Source organism: Centruroides vittatus, unplaced genomic scaffold (genome assembly GCF_030686945.1).
Source record: "Centruroides vittatus isolate TY-2023 unplaced genomic scaffold, ASM3068694v2 contig_751, whole genome shotgun sequence".
Taxonomy (NCBI): Eukaryota; Metazoa; Arthropoda; class Arachnida; order Scorpiones; family Buthidae; genus Centruroides; species Centruroides vittatus.
The window spans coordinates 538751-561772 of record NW_027122488.1 but is presented as its reverse complement, the minus strand read 5'-3'; the positions used below and the strand labels follow the sequence as shown (position 1 = coordinate 561772).

Below are 23022 nucleotides of genomic sequence, written 5' to 3'. Positions count from 1 at the left end.
GGCGTCGTATATTTTAAGAACGATAATGGAAAAGTTGGTCATATTTTTTTCTCGGCCGCAATTATAAAAATAAAGTAGAATCATTTTTCGTTTGTGGTAATTAATCATCCACATCGTCGATAATAAAATATCGTAGATAACAATTCTCGTAACGTCATTTGCAGTTTTTCTCTGTAAATATTGTAGCCAACCTTTTCTGCGCTCTATTTACGCCGATGATACGAAAAGAAATGACGACGTTGGCGAAATATTTAACGCCGATAAATAATTGCTAATGTGAATGTGTAAGTGTATATATATTTTACATTGCATTACACATTTACATATCTATATATATATGTGTAAATGTGTAATATAAATGTGTAATGATAAATAATTGCTAATGTGTAAATAAATAAACTCGTGTCACCCCGTGAAGGTGACACGAGTTTATTTATTTACACATTAGTAATTATTTATCGGCGATAAATATTTCTCCAACGTCGAATAAATATATATTATATATTTATATTCATATATATATATACACTGTATATATATATTCGCGAAATTCCGAAGATTATTTTTATTTACGGTAACATATTTTAGGGCGTATCGGAGAAACCGCCATCTCGTCACAGAATATTTAGGTGTATTTAATAGTGCATTCTATCCCGCGTCTTTAGCAGTCGGTCCCAAAATTTGTTGACTGTATTTCGGTTAAAGAAAAAATTAAACTTAGAATGCCCGCTTTTACTTATCGGGGAAAAAAGACGAGTTTAAAGGAAGCTGTAAAATTAGCTACCGCAAATTACCATTAAAATACTCGATTATCACCAATACGGATAGGTGTAATTTGAGGAATTCATTAGCCCTAGTCTAAGGAAGATCGAACTTGGCGTATGAGACGCCGGGCCGGTTTTTCGGCCCGTTTTTTTGACAAAAGTGTTACATGTCGTAAAATATGATAATCTGGAAACATAAGAAAAGTGAAATTTTTGTCGGATGTTTAAATATTTTTATTTTACGTTATAAAATTATACGACAATTATCGGTCGTATATTATCTTTAAACCTTTTCCGTAAAAAATCAATTAACGTAGGAAAAACGAAGCGGGAAGGAGAGGAATATATTTAGGGTCATCGGACGTCCTCCTTTTTCCGGATATTTCGACAGTTTCCGTTCGGTGTCCGAGAGGAATTTTTAAATTATCGCTGATGTTTTATTTAACGAGAAAAACTTGTCTCCCATTTAATTATTTATTTATTTATATTCAAGTTCTAATTATTATTATATCCGTTAGAACTTGCATAATTATTTATTATGCAAGTTCTAACGGATGTACCAATATTTACACGTTGTCCTCGGATTGCCGTAAATCCACTATACGCTTCAGATCCTTAATACGTATACTTTATGATATTACTAAGCTATCGGCAATATATATATATATATATTTTTTTTTAAGAAAAACAAGTATTTAATTAATAGATAATTACATTTTTCAAAGGATAGTAAAGTCTTCTTTTGTTTTTGTTTTTTTTTAAACTCTTTCCGCCCTGTGGGCACTAAGAGGGCCTCTTTTAGTAGGCCCATTATGGGTTCGGCCAGGCCCACAATGGGGCGACCGGGTGGTGAGGAACGGGCACGACATATCCGAACGGACCACCCCCCGAAAAATTCTTGGGGATTATTTGAAGTCTTCTTTTGTTACAAACGATTAACAGAGATGGATTTAAGCTCGTAAAATATCTATATATTCACACCGTATTCTTTAGAAAACAAAAGCACGTATAATTAAGTTGTTTAACAAGATTTCTTGCCAAAATTTTAAAATCCCGCCTGCAAAACTATTACCGTATTTTACGGACTATAAGACGCTATGGACTATAAGACACACCTTAATTTTTAAACAATTTTTTAAAAAAATAACTATAAGACGCTACGGACTATAAGACGCACCTGAATTTTGGAGGAAATTTTTCGAAGAAAAAAGTGCGTCTTATAGTCCGTAAAATACGGTACGTCTTTATACGAAGGCGCAACAATTTATCGGCAACGGCAACACATGCGCAACTATTGTATTTATAAGGGATTTCGTCTCGTAACCGATCGGACAAAAGAACATTATTTTTTGTGTTGTAACTCGTAGAATATTGCGACAAAATTTTATTTAAATGTCTTTACCTTAGCTTTCTTTCTCTTCCAATGATAATATTAAATTATATAAAACCGTACAATATTTATAAAATAAAATGGCACTTTCGACACAAACGAATTAACTAAAATATTCTACACTATACAAGTTATGATAATCGTAGATAGAAAGAACAATTATAGATAGTTTAAGATTATTTTTAACGAATTAAAAATAATTTTTGATAAATATTTCAGCTATTTTATAGATGCCAAAAACTAGAGACGAGGCTTTATTATACAGAATGTTAACAGTAAAACTAACCAAACTTCGGGGGGAGTAATAAAACAAAATATAGGTGTAATTATCAAAACGTTTATTTTTCGAGACGAGGGGTAAAAGTGCTATAAAAATGTTCTTTTGCTAACATCTCGCAAACAATACGAGATATTTACTCGACATTTTTGTATAGTTTTTGCTACAGAGGCCTACATTTTCCAGGTGTGATTTTTTTCCACTGCGGCTGGAGAATCGAGGGTGACACATTTCTTTACGAAACGTACTACGTGACACAACCGAAAAACCAATTACTTTCGACGTTTTTTTAATCTACATCGAATTTAGCAAAAAAAGTTACTTTTGCGTTTCTGCAGTCCGCCAATAAACAAATAAGAACAAAATTCCGATTGCCAAATTTCGTGTAGATTTAAAAAATATATGTAAATACTTAAACTCGGTTGGTGGCCTATATGGAATTTATTAAGGTACTTATAATGTTCATTTACCCGCATATTTGAAAATGGGGACGAGACGGGTCTGAGTCGGTCTGAATTTTCGAGCTTGGTCGTAATAGGAGGTAGGAAATCCTCTCGACGGTCCTCCCGAGATTCGAGGTAGTCTTTTGTTTTTCTTATTTGCTTCCGTTTTTCGAATAACAACTTTATAAAACAAAGGTGTTTTGCAAAATGAATTTATTCGAATAATCGTCACACGAAAATAACTACGGTCCACGTAGGAGACGAAGTCTTGAGTATTCTAAAGCCGTATTCGGGAGCCGTACTATTTTGCAGACTGCGTGTTTTTTTCGAGAAAGTTAGAGTTTTAGTTTGTTTTCACCTACGTTTATTATTGTCATAAAGATATACGAAGATTTTAATACGGTTAATGTTTAAGATAAGATCGAACCATATTTTAGTTATATTTAACACTTGGCGAAATTCTCGATGATCCCGCTGGGCCTTTCACCATAGTTTATGCTAAATCGGCATTTTCTTTCAAGAAAGAAGGGGAAAAAATATGTAAATCATCGAAATATTTAATATTTCATCGTTAAAAATGAAATTACATTGTATTAGAAAGTACATAAATTATCTTAACTTCTTAGGTTATTGCCGTTATTATCTCGGAAGATAACAGATATTTATTATAAGCTCGTCCGCATTCCCGAGTACAGGATTGCGACTCGAACCGTAAATGACGAAATACCTTCCGCTTCCGTTTCGCAATCCGAGCCCCGTTGCGGTATTTGTGAAAAGTTTCCCATTGGCACTGATTAATTTGGATCCTCGGTGGTTTTTAGTTACACGCGTCTCATTTTAACCCGGAGAACTAACCAACGGGCCAATTGGAAAAGCCAGTCGATAAAAGTATAGATGTCAATTAGTTATACTTAACAAATCTTTAATAAAAATCAATGTATTTTGTTTTGACAAAAAGCGCAATAAACTTTTAAAAACTGCCAAATATATAAAGGTGTACGAAAAAATACAATAGCTTTTGGGCCGACGATTTCACATTTTCTGGTCGAATAGCCATCGTAATCTTCTTTGAGCAATTTTCGAAGAAGGCGTTAACGGAGCTGTTTTAAAAGAAAATTTAAAAAAGACGGTAACGTAATTGAAAATTATTATTAAGTAATTATGAGAATTATCAAATAGAATAAATCGTTCGGTGAATACAGTAGAGCATCGATTATCCGACCCCCGATCAACCGACCGCGTTCTAGTCGGCAAATCCAAATGTCCGCTAGTGATGTAGCGCTACAATATTTGGCTATGTCTTGGCTACTTTAATATTATTTTTGTTAAATTTTTGCGTGTTTTAGCTGGTAACACGGCTCGACCATGAAAGGGAAGCCAGTATTTAAACCATGCTTAATTTTTTATTTTGTCTTTATTTTGTGGAAAATTAAGAAACCATGCTTAATTTTTTATTTTGTCTTTATTTTGTGGAAAATTAAGAAACCATTTTTAATGATACAATAGCGACGATTATTATTTTATAAAAATTTTGTTAGGCTTAACATCGATGAAAATTCAACGCGAAGTAGGTTAATAGCGATATACTAATAGGCCTATACAAATTACATGGGATATACTAATATACTAATAATGTATTTTTTCATACTTTTCGGTTATCTGTTTTTTCAGTTATCCGACCAACCCCTGTCTCCAATTGAGTCGGATAATCGATGCTCTGCTGTATTTTCCGAATAATAATTACGGTAATATACCTGTTTGCCATTTTCAGATTTAAAAAAAATTAAAGATAATATTAACGATTTTTAAGCATTTATATCGACAAAAATAGCGAGGTTGAGGCCGAAGTTTTAAACGCAAAAACGTGTACGTCGGACGTTCGGCGCCGCTTTCCTGTAAGCCTAGAAGTTTCACAATGGCGTTTGAAAAGTCAGTGGAATCATGTTCGACGTTCCAAACGCCATTGCCAAACTTCTAGGCTTACGGGAAAGCGGCGCTGAACGTCCGACATACACGTTTTCGCGTTTAAAACTTCGGCCTCTACCTCGCTAATATCGTATAAATTTAAACGTTGTAATTAAATTAAGTGTTTGACTTTACTAACATTTAAAAATATGTCAATTATATATTTAAATATGATAAAAATAACTTCGTCCGTCCACTCTTCAAACGACACCCGGTAATCCGACGACCAAGATAAGTGGACGGACTCCTAACCCGACGGGTTAGGAGTCCCCAGCGAAAGTTTACCGGAGATTCGGGAATTTATGAGAACTTTAGAAAGTAAAATTAGAACGATTTTAGCAGATCGTCGGGGTATAAAAATATGACATTTTCTCATGCCGATGCTTAATAACAGCAATATATTAACTCGCACAAGAAAATCGATCTTAAAATGTTTTAATTTTCAAAATTAAACCGAAAATGCGCAAGGTTGAAATAATGGAATTTTAAAATAATCAACAAACCGATAGTAAAATTTCGTAAACAGTAGACCAGTGTGAAAAACTTACTCTACGAGTCTAAACTTAGCGAAAATTATTTTCGATGTCCAAAGAGATAATAAAATCGTACACCAGAATCGACAAATATATCGATCGGCGAGTTAATTATAGCGCAAGAAATTAATTTTAGTTTAAATTTTAAAATAAGTTCTCCGAAACGACCCATTTAAAACCGGTAGAAACGTCACTTAGCCGAAAGGGCATTCGTAATAAAAATATCTCCAGGAAACAATTGGTCAAAACAAACAAACGGCCGCCGCATTTTCTCTCTTTCGTTTCACTTTCCCGGCTGTATAGGTAACAAGGGAAAGTATAGAAATCATATCAAATCTGACCCTCAGAGTTTTTTGCATTTCTGCACGTTTTGAGACCTCCTGAACCCAAAAAAAGTAAAAGGAAGGGCAAAAAATTTCGTGGATACGTATGTATGTGTGTGTTCGCGTTTATTTCGCTTAGTATTTCAGTACAGGTATTAATTAAGAAACGAAATTTGGCACAGTGGTTTCTATATCAAGGGCATCGATGCTATTATTTTGGAAGTGAAAGATCGAGAAGGTTAAAAGATAGACAGGACCGCGTCTCGAAAGGGGTAGGACTTAATGAAGATTTTATTCGGTATTAACATTTACACTCTTTTATAAAACTCAAAAATAAGTTTTTTAATTAGTAATTAGTAATTTAAAATATAAAAAGTTTTTATAACAAAATCCGATAACAGATGGCGACAAACAATTTTATTTTTGCTTAATAATATAAAAGTTTTTTAAATAAAAACTCGTAACGGCCGGAAAAGTTACGCAACTCCGGTTGCTAGACTTTATTCTTTGTGCCCACGCCCAATATACGTGGTAAATACGCGCATTCGAGCAACAAAGGATCGGACGAACCTACGAATCGGTATTTAAATGTTTTTGCAACTTCCCGGTCCTTTATACACGATTTTTCAAATATTAGACTTAAAATAATCCGGAGGACGGTTGGGTTATCGTAATAAATGGGGTTGGATTTTTAAAACGTTCGATTATTTGTGGTCGACGATACTTATAATATTACGAAAGTCTCCTCCGTCGGTTCCAAGCGATATGTAACGGCGACAGTTTGCCGATAAACGTGGTCGGCCAAGGAGAGTCCCGGGAGAGAACGGTGGCCGTCATACTTGCCAATAGACTAATTTTGGACGAAATAAATTAAATTTTTCCCACGTCCGATAAAACAAATACGGTATCTGAAATGCCCACTCACTTCCCTTGGTCTCGCGCTTTCGTCCGATGACAATGGCGATTTGGTCGTTACAGGTATGCAAGTCGAGTTTTGTTTTCGTGAAATCGCGCCACACGTCGATATTTTCCATTGAAACGCGAAATATTCGTTCCTCGTATTTCCAAAATTCCACCACCCACTTATTTATTTCTTTATTTTCTATTGCAGCTGGAAGAAGATTGTTTCTACCCAAATAACTAAATTCGCCTGTTTTAGTAATTACGAAAATTTCCGATTTCTACAATAAACTTTTTTTATTTTTGTAATAATTCCTTTATAAATACATAATGTATAATGAATTATTCGTGTATCATTTACCGAATACGGTATTAATAATTAATGAGACGTCTAGGACATAGCTGAAGTTGATGTAATTATGTGCCACATTATACCTTGCTTTTAGTTTTCATTTTTTCCGTCCAGTGGTCTTAAGAGGACCCCACTAATCGGATACGTCGTGGTTTCGGCCGGCTCCGGGAGGGCACGACTGGGTAACCGAGGCCGGAATCCGATTCAGGGTTGTCCGAGTGCCGAGCGTTTGAACTGCCGACCTGCCGCTCCGGGAATCCGCTATCGAAATAATCCGGGTGAAAAAGCTCCGGGAATTTTTCGGGGGTGCTCCGTTCATATGCGCCGGATCACGTCCCCGGCCGGCAATAAAAAGGCCGTTTCGACGCCCGCGGCTGAGAAAGAGTTTTAAAAACGACGCCTCCACCGCCTCGGCCATTTTATCGAAAATGTTAACCGTTAAATTTATATGTAATAATAAATTACTCGTACATTAATTTTTTAAAAATCTTACTTTGAGATTGTTCTTTATTTTTTGACTGTAATTTGAAATCGAAGTTTTGCTTCTTATTCTCGGGTTTGTTATTAAACGGCAGATTCGTTTGCTGAAATTTTACAATATTTAGCTTATTAATCAAATTTTTAAGTCGAAATAATGTAATTTGGTCTTTTTACGAAATGACTGAGTATAAAGTCTTTATTAAATGATCATCCACTTAACTTTTTACATGTTCTTTCTATTCGCTAATCTAATACGCAGCGTATATAAGTAAAAATTCTTAAAAATAAAAATAAAATATTTATTTTCAAACCTAATTATGTTACTATACAAAGCTTTATTAATTTTTAATTATTTTGAGGAACTATTTCGTAAAATTCATATTTCTTATAATGTTCATTTACTCTACGTTAAAAATTGAAAATATATTTCGATTTATTTGAGAACCAGACAATATCTAAATCAAAATAATAAAGAAATCATTTGTCGACAGCAATATCTATCAACTTCCACACCTGGGAACATCACTTCCTACATGTTCTCGGCGTCAAAAATGACGCTTTCCCGCGACCTTATAATCTGTTGTCTCTATTCTAACGTTTTAATATGATAACTATGGCCGGATCGGTTAGTCGTCGCAAGTTCCTCCACCGATACAGTAACTCTGTGCTTCCGAAACGGATTATACAATCGTTGCTGACACTGAACTCCATGGAATTCATCACCATCGAATAGATCTACTCTTGCAACGCAGAAATTGCCACCCACAGGACGTCGTCTTCTAGAACTATCCTACTAACCCTCTCGTGTATAGAACTCTGGCTCTTTCAAAGGGAAAAAAAAAAAAAAAACACCCAGGTATTTACATCGAACCGCGGTCTAAATGTGAACTCTCTCTCTTGCAACAACTAACGGTGTATAAGAAATAATGCATTCGCTTTAGAAAGCTTGTATTTTTTTTTCCTTCTCAAGTAAATGGGTATTTGTTTTTACAGTAAAGAAAATAACTTTCTCTAGTAGACAACATATACATAATGTGTCTATATACAATCAGTCCTTTCTCACACAAATGAGGGATAAGACAATTCCACGATGGAGTCGACCTTTTATTTGAGGCTTTTTTTTTTTTTTTTTTTTTTTTTTTTTAACTCTTTCCGCCCTGTGGGCACTAAGAGGGCCTCTTTTAGTAGGCCCATTATGGGTTCGGCCAGGCCCACAATGGGGCGACGGGTGGTGAGGGACGGGGCCCGACATATCCGAACGGACCACCCCCCGAAAAATTCCTGGGGATTATTCGACCCGTTCGGATTCGATCCCGGGTCCCACAGAGCGGTAGGCTGCCACCTTTACCGCTCGGCCATCCGGCCGTCTTATTTGAGGCTTCTCATCCGCTTCTCATCCTGGTTTAATTTTAAAAAATGTAATTGATTTTAATTGTGCTGCCACCGCTAGAGGGAAATGCTGGACTATTTTACATTTTGAGGCGAAAGAGAAGCCTCAAATAAAAGGTCGACTTCATCGTGGAATTGTCTTATCCCTCATTTGTGTGAGAAAGGACCGATTGTATATAGACACATTATGTATGTATTGTTTACTAGAGAAAGTTATTTTCTTTATTGTGAATTAAATCGTCCTGGCTTCTCGTTGAAGTGTATCCTAGGGAAAGTTACATCCAGAATGGTTTCCCGTTGCCTTCTCTGGGGCGCGATGTTATGCGAGGAGAAATGCCTTCCGGGAGGTCTTGTAAGGGAAACTGGCCCCTATTCAGGTGTTACAAACGGGAAATTCCACGTGCCCAGCCTGTCCGAGCGCGGCGCGAACCCGCGACCGAACTACTCGGCCACTGGTGGGCTCATCCATAAGTTTAGATCTTTAATTTTCTATGCCGATTTTATGTATCACGATAGCATATTCACTAAACATACAATAAAATTTTCATTCTAAAAATTAATAAAATAATACATGCAATACGTTAAATGAAATTAAGTTACTACAAAGATTTGTTCTTTACTCTTAAATTTAATATACCCCAAATTATAGAAAGTTTTTGTAATTGAAATGTGTATAAATTAAGTAAGTCAAAATAAAATATTTATATCGCTGTATACGTTTTATTAGCAAAACTATAAAAACATCGATTTTCTTAGGTGTTTTGATATTGTTTAAAATGAAAATTACCTTTGTACTTTTTATTGCTGATAGAATTTGTTTATCTTCTTGACGTACAATGCACGAAGGCTCTGGAATATTCTGAAAAGCTTCTAATTTTTTCCTAATCCTGAAATGTAATTTATTTGTAATTTTGCTGTTTACGATATTATATTATGTATAAAAAATGAAAAAAACGTAATCTCTGTTAAAATGTCTGTAATATACAGTATATCAAATAATAGCGAGGTAGAGGGTGAAGTTTTAAACGCGAAAACGTGTACGTCGGACGTTCAGCACCGCTTTCCTGTAAGCCTAGAAGTTTGGCAATGGCGTTTGGAATGTCGAGCATGATTCTACTGACTTTCCCAAACACCATTGTCAAACTTCTAGGCTTACAGGAAAGCGGCGCTGAACGTCTGACGTACACGTTTTCGCGTTTAAAACTTCGGCCTCAACCTCGCAATTTTGACATAAAACTTGTATTATGTAATCCGAGTTATAAAAAATGTTTGCATTTAAAATATTTAGAAATTAAGTATCATGTATATTCTATGTAGAATTTGATTTACGGAAAATAAAAATAACATTTAAATCGATCCCATTTCTCGTATGCTATATTCGATATTTTCATCGACACAATTAATTCTGCACAGCTTGTTGGGCTGCAATTTGAAACAATTATAGATATAAATTCCCACTGTCATTCGTCCATCTGTCCTATCTTAATTTCCAGAACGGAATTAGATAAATGAAATCCGAGACCAAATATGGAAACCTTAGGGGTAGGAAACCCCGACTGTGATGAGACCCGGAAACCCCGATATGTGAACCTCCAGTTTGTACCGAAAGTAACGTTATTCCAATTCAAAACTTCCTCGAAAAAAATTAATAGATGATCGGCACGACTCTATTGTTAAAGAAAAAGTATGATGTACGGAGGCAAGCCACTACTAATTTGAGGCGGAGAGCATATATTTTAAATGAAATTAATTAAAAATATGATTAAAAAATTGTAGCCCAACATTGTGACGATCTCACAATAAATAATCACTCGTAAACTTAATATTACTATTTTATAAACTATTTAAACAAAAACGTTAACAAGGAATTATTAATCATATTTTTTAATTTATTTAGTCTGCATTGGTTTTGCATTGGAAGTTCATAAGTAGTTAATTGGTGCCTCGTGCCCCTAAGCTTTTCATATCTGGTCTCGAATTTCATCTATCTATCTCTGTTCTCGATATTAATAAAAGACAGAAGGACGGAATCAGTGGGAATTTATAGAGCTACAATTTTTTCAAATTGCAGCCTCAAAAAACACGAATTAAATCTAAACTCCTCGATCGCAATAAAGAGGATGAAATGAAGGAGGTTTACACAGTATTAACGATATCAAACGATTTTAAAATAGTTTGTTTGATAAACATTAAAATCCTAAACAGAAGTATTGTTATGTTGCTTTAATCTTCTTTGTAAAGTCATAATGATCAAAACGCAAACATACATGCCTAAAACTTTTTAAACAGATCATTTCTGCTCTATACAATTAAAATTTCAAATTACGGCATTTTTTAAATAAAAATAGAAGTCATACCTCTCAAATTCAATATCCGTTTCGGGAATTTTTGATACTTTAATTTTTTCCTCAGCTAGTTTATTCATTATATTTAATTCTTTATGTAATTTTTCTGAAAGCTCTATTTAAAAAATATATTTTTTTAAATAATGTATAATGTGTAATAATACAATATTTCTATAATACACTTTAAAAAATAAACCTTTAAAATTTCAAATTTAATATTTTAATTAATTTACATCTTATAAACAAAGGAGAACATTACTAGAATTTTTTAAATTTCACATTACAAAACACGTCTATTTAAAACATATTTCCGCATATTAGAGCATGCTCTTATACCACGACACTATATACCGTAAAGTATCTTAAAAACTCTTCACTATTTTAAAAAAAAACTTTTACTTTCGGAAGTATTTTCCGTTATTTTGGCTTATTATGTTTAATAACAGGTTACCACAGTGATATCACCGAATAGTTACTGTATCGACACCTTTACAGTTAACAGTTAATTTACATTGAAACATTAACACAGTTCTATTATAAGCAAAGCAGAACGTGTGTTTCAAAAACGCAAAAACAAGCAATCTTCACACGTAAGAGCAGTGCCGTAACTAGCCATTCCTGTGCCCTGTGCAAGAATTTGCATCTAGGCCCCTTAAATAATTAGGTTTACAGACAAATTTTGCCACTTTTAGTCGTTTGGAACGAAGCCACAAGTTTCGAAAATTTAATCAAAACTCGTCATTGTTTTACACAGCGATTTTCCTTACACACGAGAAGTTTACGTACATAATCGAGTCAAACCGGAGAGATATTTGATATAATAGATTTTATTCGAAACTCAGTTATCGGTTCGACCGATTACAACATTTAATAAAACTGTCAATAATGATATTTATGGGTAATATTTAAAAAAAGTACCGTAAATACGGCCGTATAATGTACTAAAATTATAAATAATATTACTTTTCATTATAATAAAATTCACTTAATTAGTAATTTTGCTTAATTTTTCAGATGATTATTTAACTGAAAAATGAAGCAAATTTAGAAAGGCAAATAATTTATTCAGAAATTTTTAACTCGGTTGGAATATAATATGCACAAGTGTCTGAGTTTTGACGACTTAGGAAAGTCGAAATATTTTAAAATTAAATACCGGTATGTAGACCAATCTGATGTTCACGAATTACAAAACTAAGTGAAATATTTTTGGCCTAGTTTGTGTTTTTAACGTCTCACTTCGAGTAATTTCTTAGTTTTAAGAAATACTGGGCGTGCATTCACGTTTCCAAAATAAAAAAAAAAAAAAAAAAAAAAAAAAAAAAATTGTATTTCAGGATACGATAAAAGAGATCGACTTAGGTAATTTTCGGAGGAAATACACATTAGGTATTTCGTAATTTTCAATTGTAAGACGGATATAATATTGCTAATATTTCACATTCATATTAATTTTAAATTGTTTATTATTTTCGGAATTCTAACAAAATTTCGGACTAAATTAATTTGATTATCGAAAATATTCGGTTCGGTTCCAAAATAATTTTTTCGTAAAATTGTTTACTTAAAGGTAAAATTTTTATTATTATTAATATACATTTAAAGACAAGATATTCTTAGTTATCTGCGGCAAAGTAATAGCAAATCGGAAAAAGCAAAAATTTAGATCGTCAATAAATACTCAGACTAAAATTCATAATTTAGCGTAGAATCAATATAAACTTATTAAATATTATGGAAAATTTTACAAAATCGATAAAATTAAATTCGAGAGTAAAGTAAACTAAATTAAAATATTTTTATTTTACCTGCATTTTTCTCTTCCAGGTTTTTTATTTGAAGGATAATATTTGATTTTTCTTCATCGAGATTTCTCACTATATTTTCCCGATCCCGGAAAAAATTAATTTCTATCGAAAACGATTTATCGTGCGAAAGATAAAGAAATAAAGGTTAAAAATTTAAGAAATAATAGTAAAATAATTACCATAAAGCAGTTTTTGTTCTTCCGATTTTAACGCCGTTAATTCATTTTTACATTTTTGGCGTCTTAGACATTTATTTTCGTCAAAGCAGACAAAATCCGCGCAAAATTCTTCCACTCGGTGGCATAACTTTTCTCTTTCGACGGCCAATTCTTCTTCTACCGCATTCTAAAAGAAATGACATTTTTGAAAATTAGGCCGAGACTCCACTAGCGTAAAAACGGGCGTAAATCCCCTCGACGTAGAAGCATTTACGACTGAAATTCGACGTAAAATAAGATAAATTTCTACCAGGTCTTTGGTAATCTCGACTTTTTTACGAAGAAGTTCCTCCTTTTGTTCTTTAAAAATAATTTCTTTGTTCCGTAAACATTGTAAAAATCTCTGCCGTTCGCACAACTTCTGCGTCTGAAAAATATTTGATTCAATATTAGTTTTAAATATGACAATTTTGATTTTTTCCGCCCCGTAGATCTTTCTTAATCGTACCCGTCCCGGATTCGAACCCGAGCGACCAAAAGCGGCAGGCTGACCGCTCATAAATTACGTTACGAAATACATAAAGAAATTTTGAATCAAACTTCTGGCGTAAGATATACGTCGAAATTTACTCATTGCGATTTAATTCGATTATTTAAATCATTGGCAATTTAATCAGTTAAAATCACTAGACTTATTATACCATCAATAAAAAGGAGGACATGCTTTAGAAAAACTTATGTCCCTTTTATTTTAACGGTGCACTACCTTCACTTCATCATACTGGTTGTTCCAATGGTTTTTTTTTTTTTTTTTTTCTATTGTTCTTTCCGTAACCAAGATCGCGGTTTCCCAAATTTTATAATCTTAACTCAGCACTGTGTCATGTATACTGGGGTGTTTTTCCAACACGATGTACCATGCCGTCATGTTTGCACTTATACCTGTTAATCAATTCGCTTGTGCCAGTAAATATAGGTGGCGTATGAGTCGACCAAAATGGCTGCCACAAAGGGTATAGCGTGCTTGACAACGTACGAGAGTTACTTGTGTGTTGTCTTTCTAATAACTTTTCTCTCTGTAGTCTAAACGTTTTATTCGCATTTGTATCCGACATTAATCCTAGTTGATTTCGTAGTTGTTTAAGTCACGATGATTACACTTTGTGACATTTTAGAATATGTGGCTGATCGAAAAAGATGTCTTACAGAAGGAGAGAAATACTAAAACTGATAACTTCACATCTATCCAGCTCTTTCTCAGCAAACAATTCACTTCAGTTTCACCACAGCTAATTTTGCTGAGCTTAAAATTCTTTTATACAAATGTTTTCACTCTATCTAATATAGGCCATCGTCAGGTTTAATATTATAAATGTTCCAAAATGGAACGTACCGTTTTCGAATATTTTACATATTTAAAATTCAAAAAAATAATTTAACTTTAAAATAAATTGAAAGAAGTATGTATATTAAATAAATAAATAAACAAATAAAACATAGAAAACAAAGCTAAGTAGAAAGAAATGATTTAAAGGTTTTCAAGTGCCATTCTTTTTTCTATTATATATTTCCATACTGTTGGAAGCGCATTAGCATCCATAGCATTTAGGCTCCATCCATTGCGTTGGAGATGGAAAAGGTGGAAATTTATAAAAGTAAAATGAAAAACCGTTGCCTAAATGCTATGGATGCTAATGCGCTTCCAACAGTATGGAAATATATAATAGAAAAAAAAATGGCACTTGAAAACCTTTAAATCATTTCTTTCTACTTAGCTTTGTTTTCTATGTTTTATTTGTTTATTTATTTATTTAATATACATACTTCTTTCAATTTATTTTAAAGTTAAATTATTTTTTTGAATTTTAAAGGGATTCCGTAACATTTTATACGTGGTGCGCGTTAAATTTACTAAATCACTTTAAATTAACATTAAATTACTTAAAAATTAAAGATACTTTAATCAAAATTTGTGTTTTCAAGGAAAGTTTCTCCTCTTGCAGTTCTTTCTCTTTCAGTTGTAACTTGGCAATCTTATTTTTAACTGGAAGGACAAATCGAATTTTAAACAGACGACAAAAATATAAATAATTGATTCCCATAAATTATTCGTACTCTGCATTAAATGCTGTTTCTTGGATTCCGCTCTCTCCTCGGTGCCGAGTATCTTATCGAATATTTCGTTCAGGGTGACACTCATTTTATGCACTTTTCTTTCGTCCGATATCACAAAAATCTTATTTACTTTTTCAAAAATTGTCGCTCGACTTCGGCTACCACGGCGCCGTCTAATATTTTAATATCGCTAAATTATTAAAAATAAAAATATTAAGTTGTATTTGTTGAAATTTTTGCCCTTAAATATAAAATTTGCCAAAATATACCTTTGAAATTATATATAAAAATGTATGTAGCATTATTTATTTATTTAGCAATTATTTCGGTTTTCTTGATCATAATTGGGCTGTAGTTTCCCTTTCTAAATTTTAAGTTTTCGTTAATCTCCTTGAGGTGGCGTTAATGGCCGTCATTAAATTACGTAAGGTATTTTGGGGTTGGTTGGGATAAGGATTTCTTGCTCAGGGGTAGGGAGGTAGTAGATCTCACCTTACGTAATATTCTTATTTTTATTTCGTTTTATTATCTCGTTTACCTCGTTATTATCTCGTTATCTCGTATATCATCTCGTTATTTATCTCGTTTGACGTGATAGAAAAATAACGCTAGCAGACACATTTTTTATCATGGGGGAAAGGCCGTGTGGTAGTTTCTCTCTCTTTTTTTATTAGAATAAGTGCACCACTTCTATGGGTATATAACACTAAGAATACATAAACCAAAATACATGATACAAAGTAAACATAAAATTAGTACAGTAGTGAACCGAAAATCGGAATCAATTGGGGACTGGGGTTGTTCAGATTAGGGATTTGTTCCGATTACGGATTATGTACGAAAAAATATATTAACCTGTCCGATGTTCAAATTTTTCTCCGTTGCTTCGTGTTGAATTATCGAATTTTAAGCCTAACGAAAATTTTTATAATAATAATCGAGGCTATCGTATCGTTAAAAATTATTTCTGCATTTTGTACAAACAAAATAAATATATTGAAGAATATAAAAACATGAAAATTATACTTTAGAAGTAAATTTTTTTTTTTAACTCTTTCCGCCCTGTGGGCACTAAGAGGGCCTCTTATAGTAAGCCCATTATGGGTTCGGCCAGGCCCACAATGGGGCGACCGGGTGGTGAGGGACGGGGCACGACATATCCGAACGGACCACCTCCCGAAAAATTCCTGGGGATTATTCGACCCGTTCGGATTCGATCCCGGGTCCCCAGAGCGGTAGGCTGCCACCTTGACCGCTCGGCCATCCGGCCGTTAGAAGTAAATCTAGTATCAAAAACGTTCGATTCAGCACGACACAGTCCGACTGAAAATCGTGCCGATTACCGGCGATTCCGATTACCGGGGTTCCGATTTACGAGTCTCTACTGTATTCGGTTTTTAGTGAAAACTAAAATGTAAAAGTAGAAATTAGAAATAGTCTCATCTTCCATATTTTCTGAACATAATTGTAAAAAGCATCAAACAGTGGCTTCTGAACAAGCTTATCGAGTGGATATGGCCACCTGAAACCAAGCGTAAAGATTTCTAATTTCAGTAATAAGTCTACAGTATCTTGATCGTAAATTGGACAATGATAGATCATATGGTTGACGGTGTCTAGGTTTTCTGTAGAGCAAAAGCGACAGGCAGTTTATGCCCGGTTATACATCGCCAGGTGGCTTCAAAAATTATCGACGACATTGCTATTTAAATTACATTTCAATGCGCATGCGGGAAAGGTGCTATTTCTATTTTTTTGCAGGTGCCGCAGTTGAATTTAAATCAAAATTAATAAAAAACACGTTAATTGACAGTCACGTAATATAAATAGCACTCAAGAATTCGTGTTTAAATATCCTTATGTTAAATTAAATGGCAAACAGAAAGAAGAAGAGAGAGAGAGAGAGACGGATGTGAGTGTAGTCCGTCAGTGTCCTTTGCAGCTGACTTAGCCTCAAAATCGGCTTTTTCATTTCCTAGTATGCCACTATGGCCAGGAACAAATATAAAAGTTATTTTATTTACAAAATTTTTAATATGGTGCTGGATATAAGCGATTTTATTGCTATTGAATTTGGATTTAATAGAGCTTTTAGGACGAACTAAGAATCACTGTAATTGTTAATAGACAGAGTTTTGTTTGGTAGTGAAGAAGTCCATTGAACAGCTTGGTAGACAGCATCTTCTTCAGCTTGATAGATGGAGGTATGTGAGGGGTATCTGTACCTTCTAACATACTTTGGTCAAAATGTCAGTTTGGAGGAAGATACAGATACATGAGCCGGCATAAAGGGGGCTTTTGGACCCATCTGTGTAGATATTAATGTCTGCATGGTTATCTATGGAGGAAACAGATGACACCAAATGTACCTTAGATATAACCTTGCTTACGGATTGATGATCAGAGATAGGGTAATTGCAATGTGATAGCATATGAACAGCCGTATATAGGAGTAGAGACTGTTGTTGAGCCTTGATATTTGTAGTTCTGATGTAGTAGTATAGAACCTTTTCTACAATACATAGTGGCAAACGAAGAAGCTCTGCTAAAATCAGAGAGGCATTAGTAGAAACAGTTCTGCAGCACTTTGAAATTCTGGTGGCAAACTGTCTTTGAAAATTTACTTGCTACTGAATTTTTACTAGTTATATGACCCCAGCATTGGTCGTATTGCCCCATTATATAGAGTTTTACAAGCTATAAAATTTAGTCCCCGGGTGCACCTAGCACATTTTAGCAGCATGTAGTTTATTTTCTTGGCCTTAGCCAAGATATAATCAATATGGCAGCGGAATGTGGTTTCTCTCTATTCCAGGGATGGCAACATACGGCCCGTGATTAATTTTTCAATATTAGGTACTTCCAATAATTGGTCGAATGGATGATTCGCGACACTTTTTCATTTTTAAAAAAAATTCTATTGTAGAGATTTACAACTTTTGTATTCGTCTGTTATAAATTTACACTATTTGAAGAACGAAAGACCCCACACTCACTGAAACTCATCTGCCATCCCGTCACTGTTTATGCTGACGTGTGACGCATGGCGCCGCCTGCCTGTCAACCCTTTTTTTTGTTTGCTTGTACTGTACGTTTCTTCGCATTGTAAAATGACATTGCGCATGCGTCAGGAACTTCTGTTCGAACAAACCTGACCTGCCGCCCGGGTCCGCGTATTTGTATTTAGCATGATTTAATTTTAATATTTCGTTCCGCCCGTGAAAAAATTTTTCTTCCCAATTCGGCCCGTGGGCAAAAACTGTTGGCCACCCCTGCTCTATTCTCTCGTTTTATTTTGTATGACGTTTTTGTTTATACTTGCACTAGCTAGTCGATCTGTCAAAGTTTTTTGCGTCCTTTTTGTGAAAATTAATATAAAAATGGATATTATGATAATAATAAAAAGATTGATAATAATTCAAAAATAAAGTTCTTAAAATAAATTGTTCATTCGAATTTATTAAATTTTTATATTTTAAAATTTGTTCACATAGGCCTAGTCTTTGATGGCCGGATGGCCGAGCGGTCAAGGTGGCAGCCTACCGCTCTGGGGGAGCCGGGATCGAATCCGAACAGGTCGAATAATCCCAGGAATTTTTCGGGGGGTGGTCCGTTCGGATATGTCGGGCCCCGTCCCTCACCACCCGGTCCCCCATTGTGGGCCTGGCCGAACCCATAATGGGCCTACTAAAAGAGGCCCTCTTAGTGCCCACAGGGCGGAAAGAGTTAAAAAAAAAGGCCTAGTCTTTTATAAATAATGGTACATATTAATTTACTAATTAATAATTATATATTTTGGACCTAAGGTTTTAGGGTTTCATTAAAAAAGTTTATTTTTGTTAAAATCTTTCTATAAAATCAAGCCTAAATATAACGTAACATAGGGAAGGGGAGGAGATCAAAGAAAATAATACGGTTTCTTACACAGGGGTGGGTGGGGGTCTATTACGTAATTAATGGATGGCCCCTTACCGCCGTCTAGCTGCAGTAACACGTTGACTGCCTTCGGCGGATTCGAAGTTGTAACCCAGCAAAGATGTCTCGATCGGTAGTTACGTCTGCTGAACGGAAAGTGGCTAGCGATGGGTAGCGTAAACGAAAGACGCTACTAAATGTGACGTCAAAACACCAAACGTGTTCCGAAACGGTGTTACTGTAGGGGCGTTGGGCGGAAAAATACTCGACAGCTCCGAAACTGTCGAATCTGACGAACGCAGCCATTGGCTGGCCAAGACCGACCGTAATGAATATACGTAGCGAAATACTATATATCGAGCCAAGTCGTAACCGAGAAGACTAACTTTTTTTTAAAACTCTTTCCGCCCTGTGAGCACTAAGAGGGTGTCCGGACAGACGAATGACTCTCTCTTCCATAAGATTAATCAAATAATATTCACAATGTTCTGACGCATACTTAAAATCGGCCCAACCGCGATGACGAAACGTTAACGAAGTAAATTTCACAGATGTTTGAAAAGAAAAGTTTATCAGGCCAATTTCAAAACTACACGCAAACCGAAGGAAATTCTTCTCGGAAACATCCGAGCTATCGACGTCGGTATTTTACGTAAGATCACTCCCAACGCGATTACGCCTAGGCAAAGGTCCGTACCTTTGCCTAGGCGTAATCGCGCATACTGTACATAATGCACGAGGACGCGCTTTCGGCGTCTTCCATACGCCGAAATAACGTTAAGAAGTACCCTTCGTACCCGCAATCGAACTCAGTTCGAGCGATTTACATAGCGTTACACAGAAAACGGTATTTTAGTCCCTCGGGGTAAAAAACTCGGGGAAAAAAATTTTTTTTTGAATTTTCGGATGTTTTTTCAGTCCCCAAATTTTTTGAAAAATTTTTACCCGCGTGAAAAAATTTTATTGCGATTTTAATTAACCCTTAATGATGCGCGATTAACGCTTAATTGTTTTTTTATGGGATTTTTTTATGGAACTTTATTCATCCTTCTAAAGTTCTATCGCGCGGATTCGGTAAAGTTATTTAAAGCTATTTTCTGATGTAAAAAACAACATCCAATAGTTTTTTAATTTTTTTAATTAATAGATTTTTTATAATTACGTTTAATTAAGTCGGGGGGGGGGTCGGAAATTTCAATTAAAATCGTAATTTAAAAAAAATTTGAAATATCCCACCATCTAGTATTCACCCTACTTTTTATCCTTCTCCTCCTGAGAGTTTCATGAGAATGTCCCGCAAAAGATGACACCAGCTGTTCTCAAAGTCATCCAGCTGTGTAAACAATGACTCATTGGTGTCAAGTTTCGTGCTAAGGCGAGAAAAAGGAAATTGTACTTTGAAGCTTTTTCTTCAAAATTAACACATTTCTTTCGTTTTTTTAGTTTTGATTATTTTTAATTATAATTTAATTATTAATTATGATTTTTTTTAAATTAGCGCGGACAGGAATGGGTTAATTAACTTAATTAAAGTAAGGTAACCGGTGTCCTTGGCGTAAATTGGTTTCTGTCCAGTGGGACCGATTTTACGCTCTCTATATATCAATCAAAATTTTTTTTTTCACCAAAACGTTTTTATTGTTTGTTCTGCCAATTAATCGATAAAATAATATAAATTGGGTCGAATTATTGGGAAAGAACCTGCACCGATACAAAAATTATTCGGCCACCTCAATTTTAACCGTTGACCCTTTACCAGTCAATAACGAAAGACGTTATCGTAAATGACCCCTTAGATTAAATAACTATAGTAGAAACACTTTATTATTCTTTATTACCAGTGTATATTTGGCCATGCAAAATTTCGAAATTTATAGATATAATTAGTATTATGTTAAGCTTATAACAAAAATTTATCGGAATTCATAAAATAACCGAAAACATCAATTTAGTGATTATAAAGTCAAAATTATTATTTAAGCAATAGTACAACAATTACATCGTTTTTATATCTAGACATTTTTTCAAAACTTTTGTCCATAAAGAAAATAAACAGACATCGAGTTGTTCGACTTTCCCATATTTAAAATTTTGGTGGCGCCATCTGTTAGCATACTTTTTAAATTTTTAAAATATTTTTAACTATTATAAAATGGCAAAAAAACTTCATCTCGAGGATAGGGACGGGTTTCATAACAAATTGTAAATGCTAATAACCAGTAACATAATTATTAAAACAGACATTAAGTCAGACCCAACTCGAGATACGACACTCCTTTATCTCCCCACCTCTTCGACCTTTAATCGCTAAAATTTAATAACATCGATCCCTCTAATACAGTGGTCTCCAAGTAAGGGAACGCGTACCTCAGGGAGTACACAAAGTGATACTTGGGATACGCCAAGTTTCCCTAATATATGTGCAATGCCATAAGGTTGTAAATGCCATTTTTCTCAAAATTCGTTTTATTGAAGAAATGAATTTTAAATGCAATGTTTTTTCCTACAAAAAAATATTGTGGCGATTGTGGCGCTCTAAGTGGCTATATTTTGAAGATGACGTTATGTGCAAGCCATAACGTTTTAAGCGCCAAAGCGCAAGCCACGTGACTTTTGGCGCGTAAAATGTTACGGTTTACTTTTACATCATTTTGTTATTCCAATTTGTAACGCAGTGAGTTTTTTACGAGTGAAATGAATTCCTTAAAGTATGAAATACCTAAAAGAAGAAAGAAATGTGCAGAAAAATGGAAGAAGAACATTCGAAAGAAACAAAAAAATAGTGGCTTAGAGTACATTTCTCCCATATCACAGAAAGTTAATCCGAGAAAGGATTCACCAACAGGGGTAAGTAAAAGACTTAATACTTCAAAAATATAGACGTAGGTTTGAGATTTGCAAGATATGGATAGTTATTGTGTCTATGCATGGGTGAACAACTTGTATATGACTGTTTCCAACAAGTTTGTCAAACTTTTTGTTTACGTTACAGGGGACATGCAAGTGTTCCTTCGCTTGCAAAAACGTAACGTTGGCTTACCGTCAGGAACTCTTCCAACAATTTTATGAACTGGCTGACTACAATAAGCAACAGAGTTATCTTCAAAGACTTGTTCATCCCCAGATGATAAAAAGGAGACGATAAGGGAAGTACCACCATCCTTCTGGAAGTAGAAGGCAACACTCTTTCAGTTATCATTTGCTTCTTCCCGGTGGAAGTGAAATAAGAGTTTGTCTTAAGACTTTGTGTAATACATTCGGGGTTACTGCAAGAAGAATTCAGTTGATTAGAGAAAAGATTTTGGAAGGAAAAATGGATGCTACTGATCAAAGAGGAGGCCAGCGAAAATGTACTGAAAAGCAGTTGTGGACGGAAAAAATAATTGAGCACATTAAGAGTTTTCCAAGTGAAGAAAGTCATTATGCTCGAGCCAAAAGAACAGATAAAATGTACTTATCACCTGATCTCAATGTTAGCAGAATGTATAGAGCCTTCCTTGAGAAATATTGTCAACAGTATGCTGGGAGCAAAGCCCCAGTTACTCGACAATGGTACAATGAAATTTTCCTGACCAAATTCAATCTGTCTTTTCAAAGACCTCGCATGGACACTTGCTCAACTTGTGACCGCCTTGATGTACGAATAAAAGCTGGTGATGCATCAGCAAAAACAGAACTGGAATTACATCATTACAGAGCTGAAGTAACCACAAAAGACATGTCTGATGACACAAAAAATGCTAAAACCTCAGATTCGTATGTTATACCTTTTGACTTGCAGCAGCAAATGTATATACCACAATTAACACACACTGAAATGTATTATGCTCAACAATTGGCATGCTACAACCTTGGAATTCACGAT

At 34.6% G+C, this 23022-nt stretch overlaps 1 protein-coding gene across 1 annotated transcript; it reads right to left on the bottom strand.

Moving 5' to 3' along the window:
* Positions 1-3836: 3836 nt before the first annotated feature.
* LOC136981322 (coiled-coil domain-containing protein 172-like) lies at positions 3837-15364 on the bottom strand. Its single transcript, XM_067277638.1, has 8 exons — positions 15243-15364; positions 15086-15171; positions 13438-13554; positions 13149-13314; positions 12970-13071; positions 11174-11276; positions 9604-9703; positions 3837-3974 (listed from the first exon to the last, which is right to left on the bottom strand). Exons 1-8 carry the CDS (start codon positions 15325-15327, stop codon positions 3966-3968), a joined length of 768 nt encoding a protein of 255 aa, XP_067133739.1. The 5' UTR covers positions 15328-15364; the 3' UTR covers positions 3837-3965.
* Between the last annotated feature and the right edge of the window lie 7658 nt (positions 15365-23022).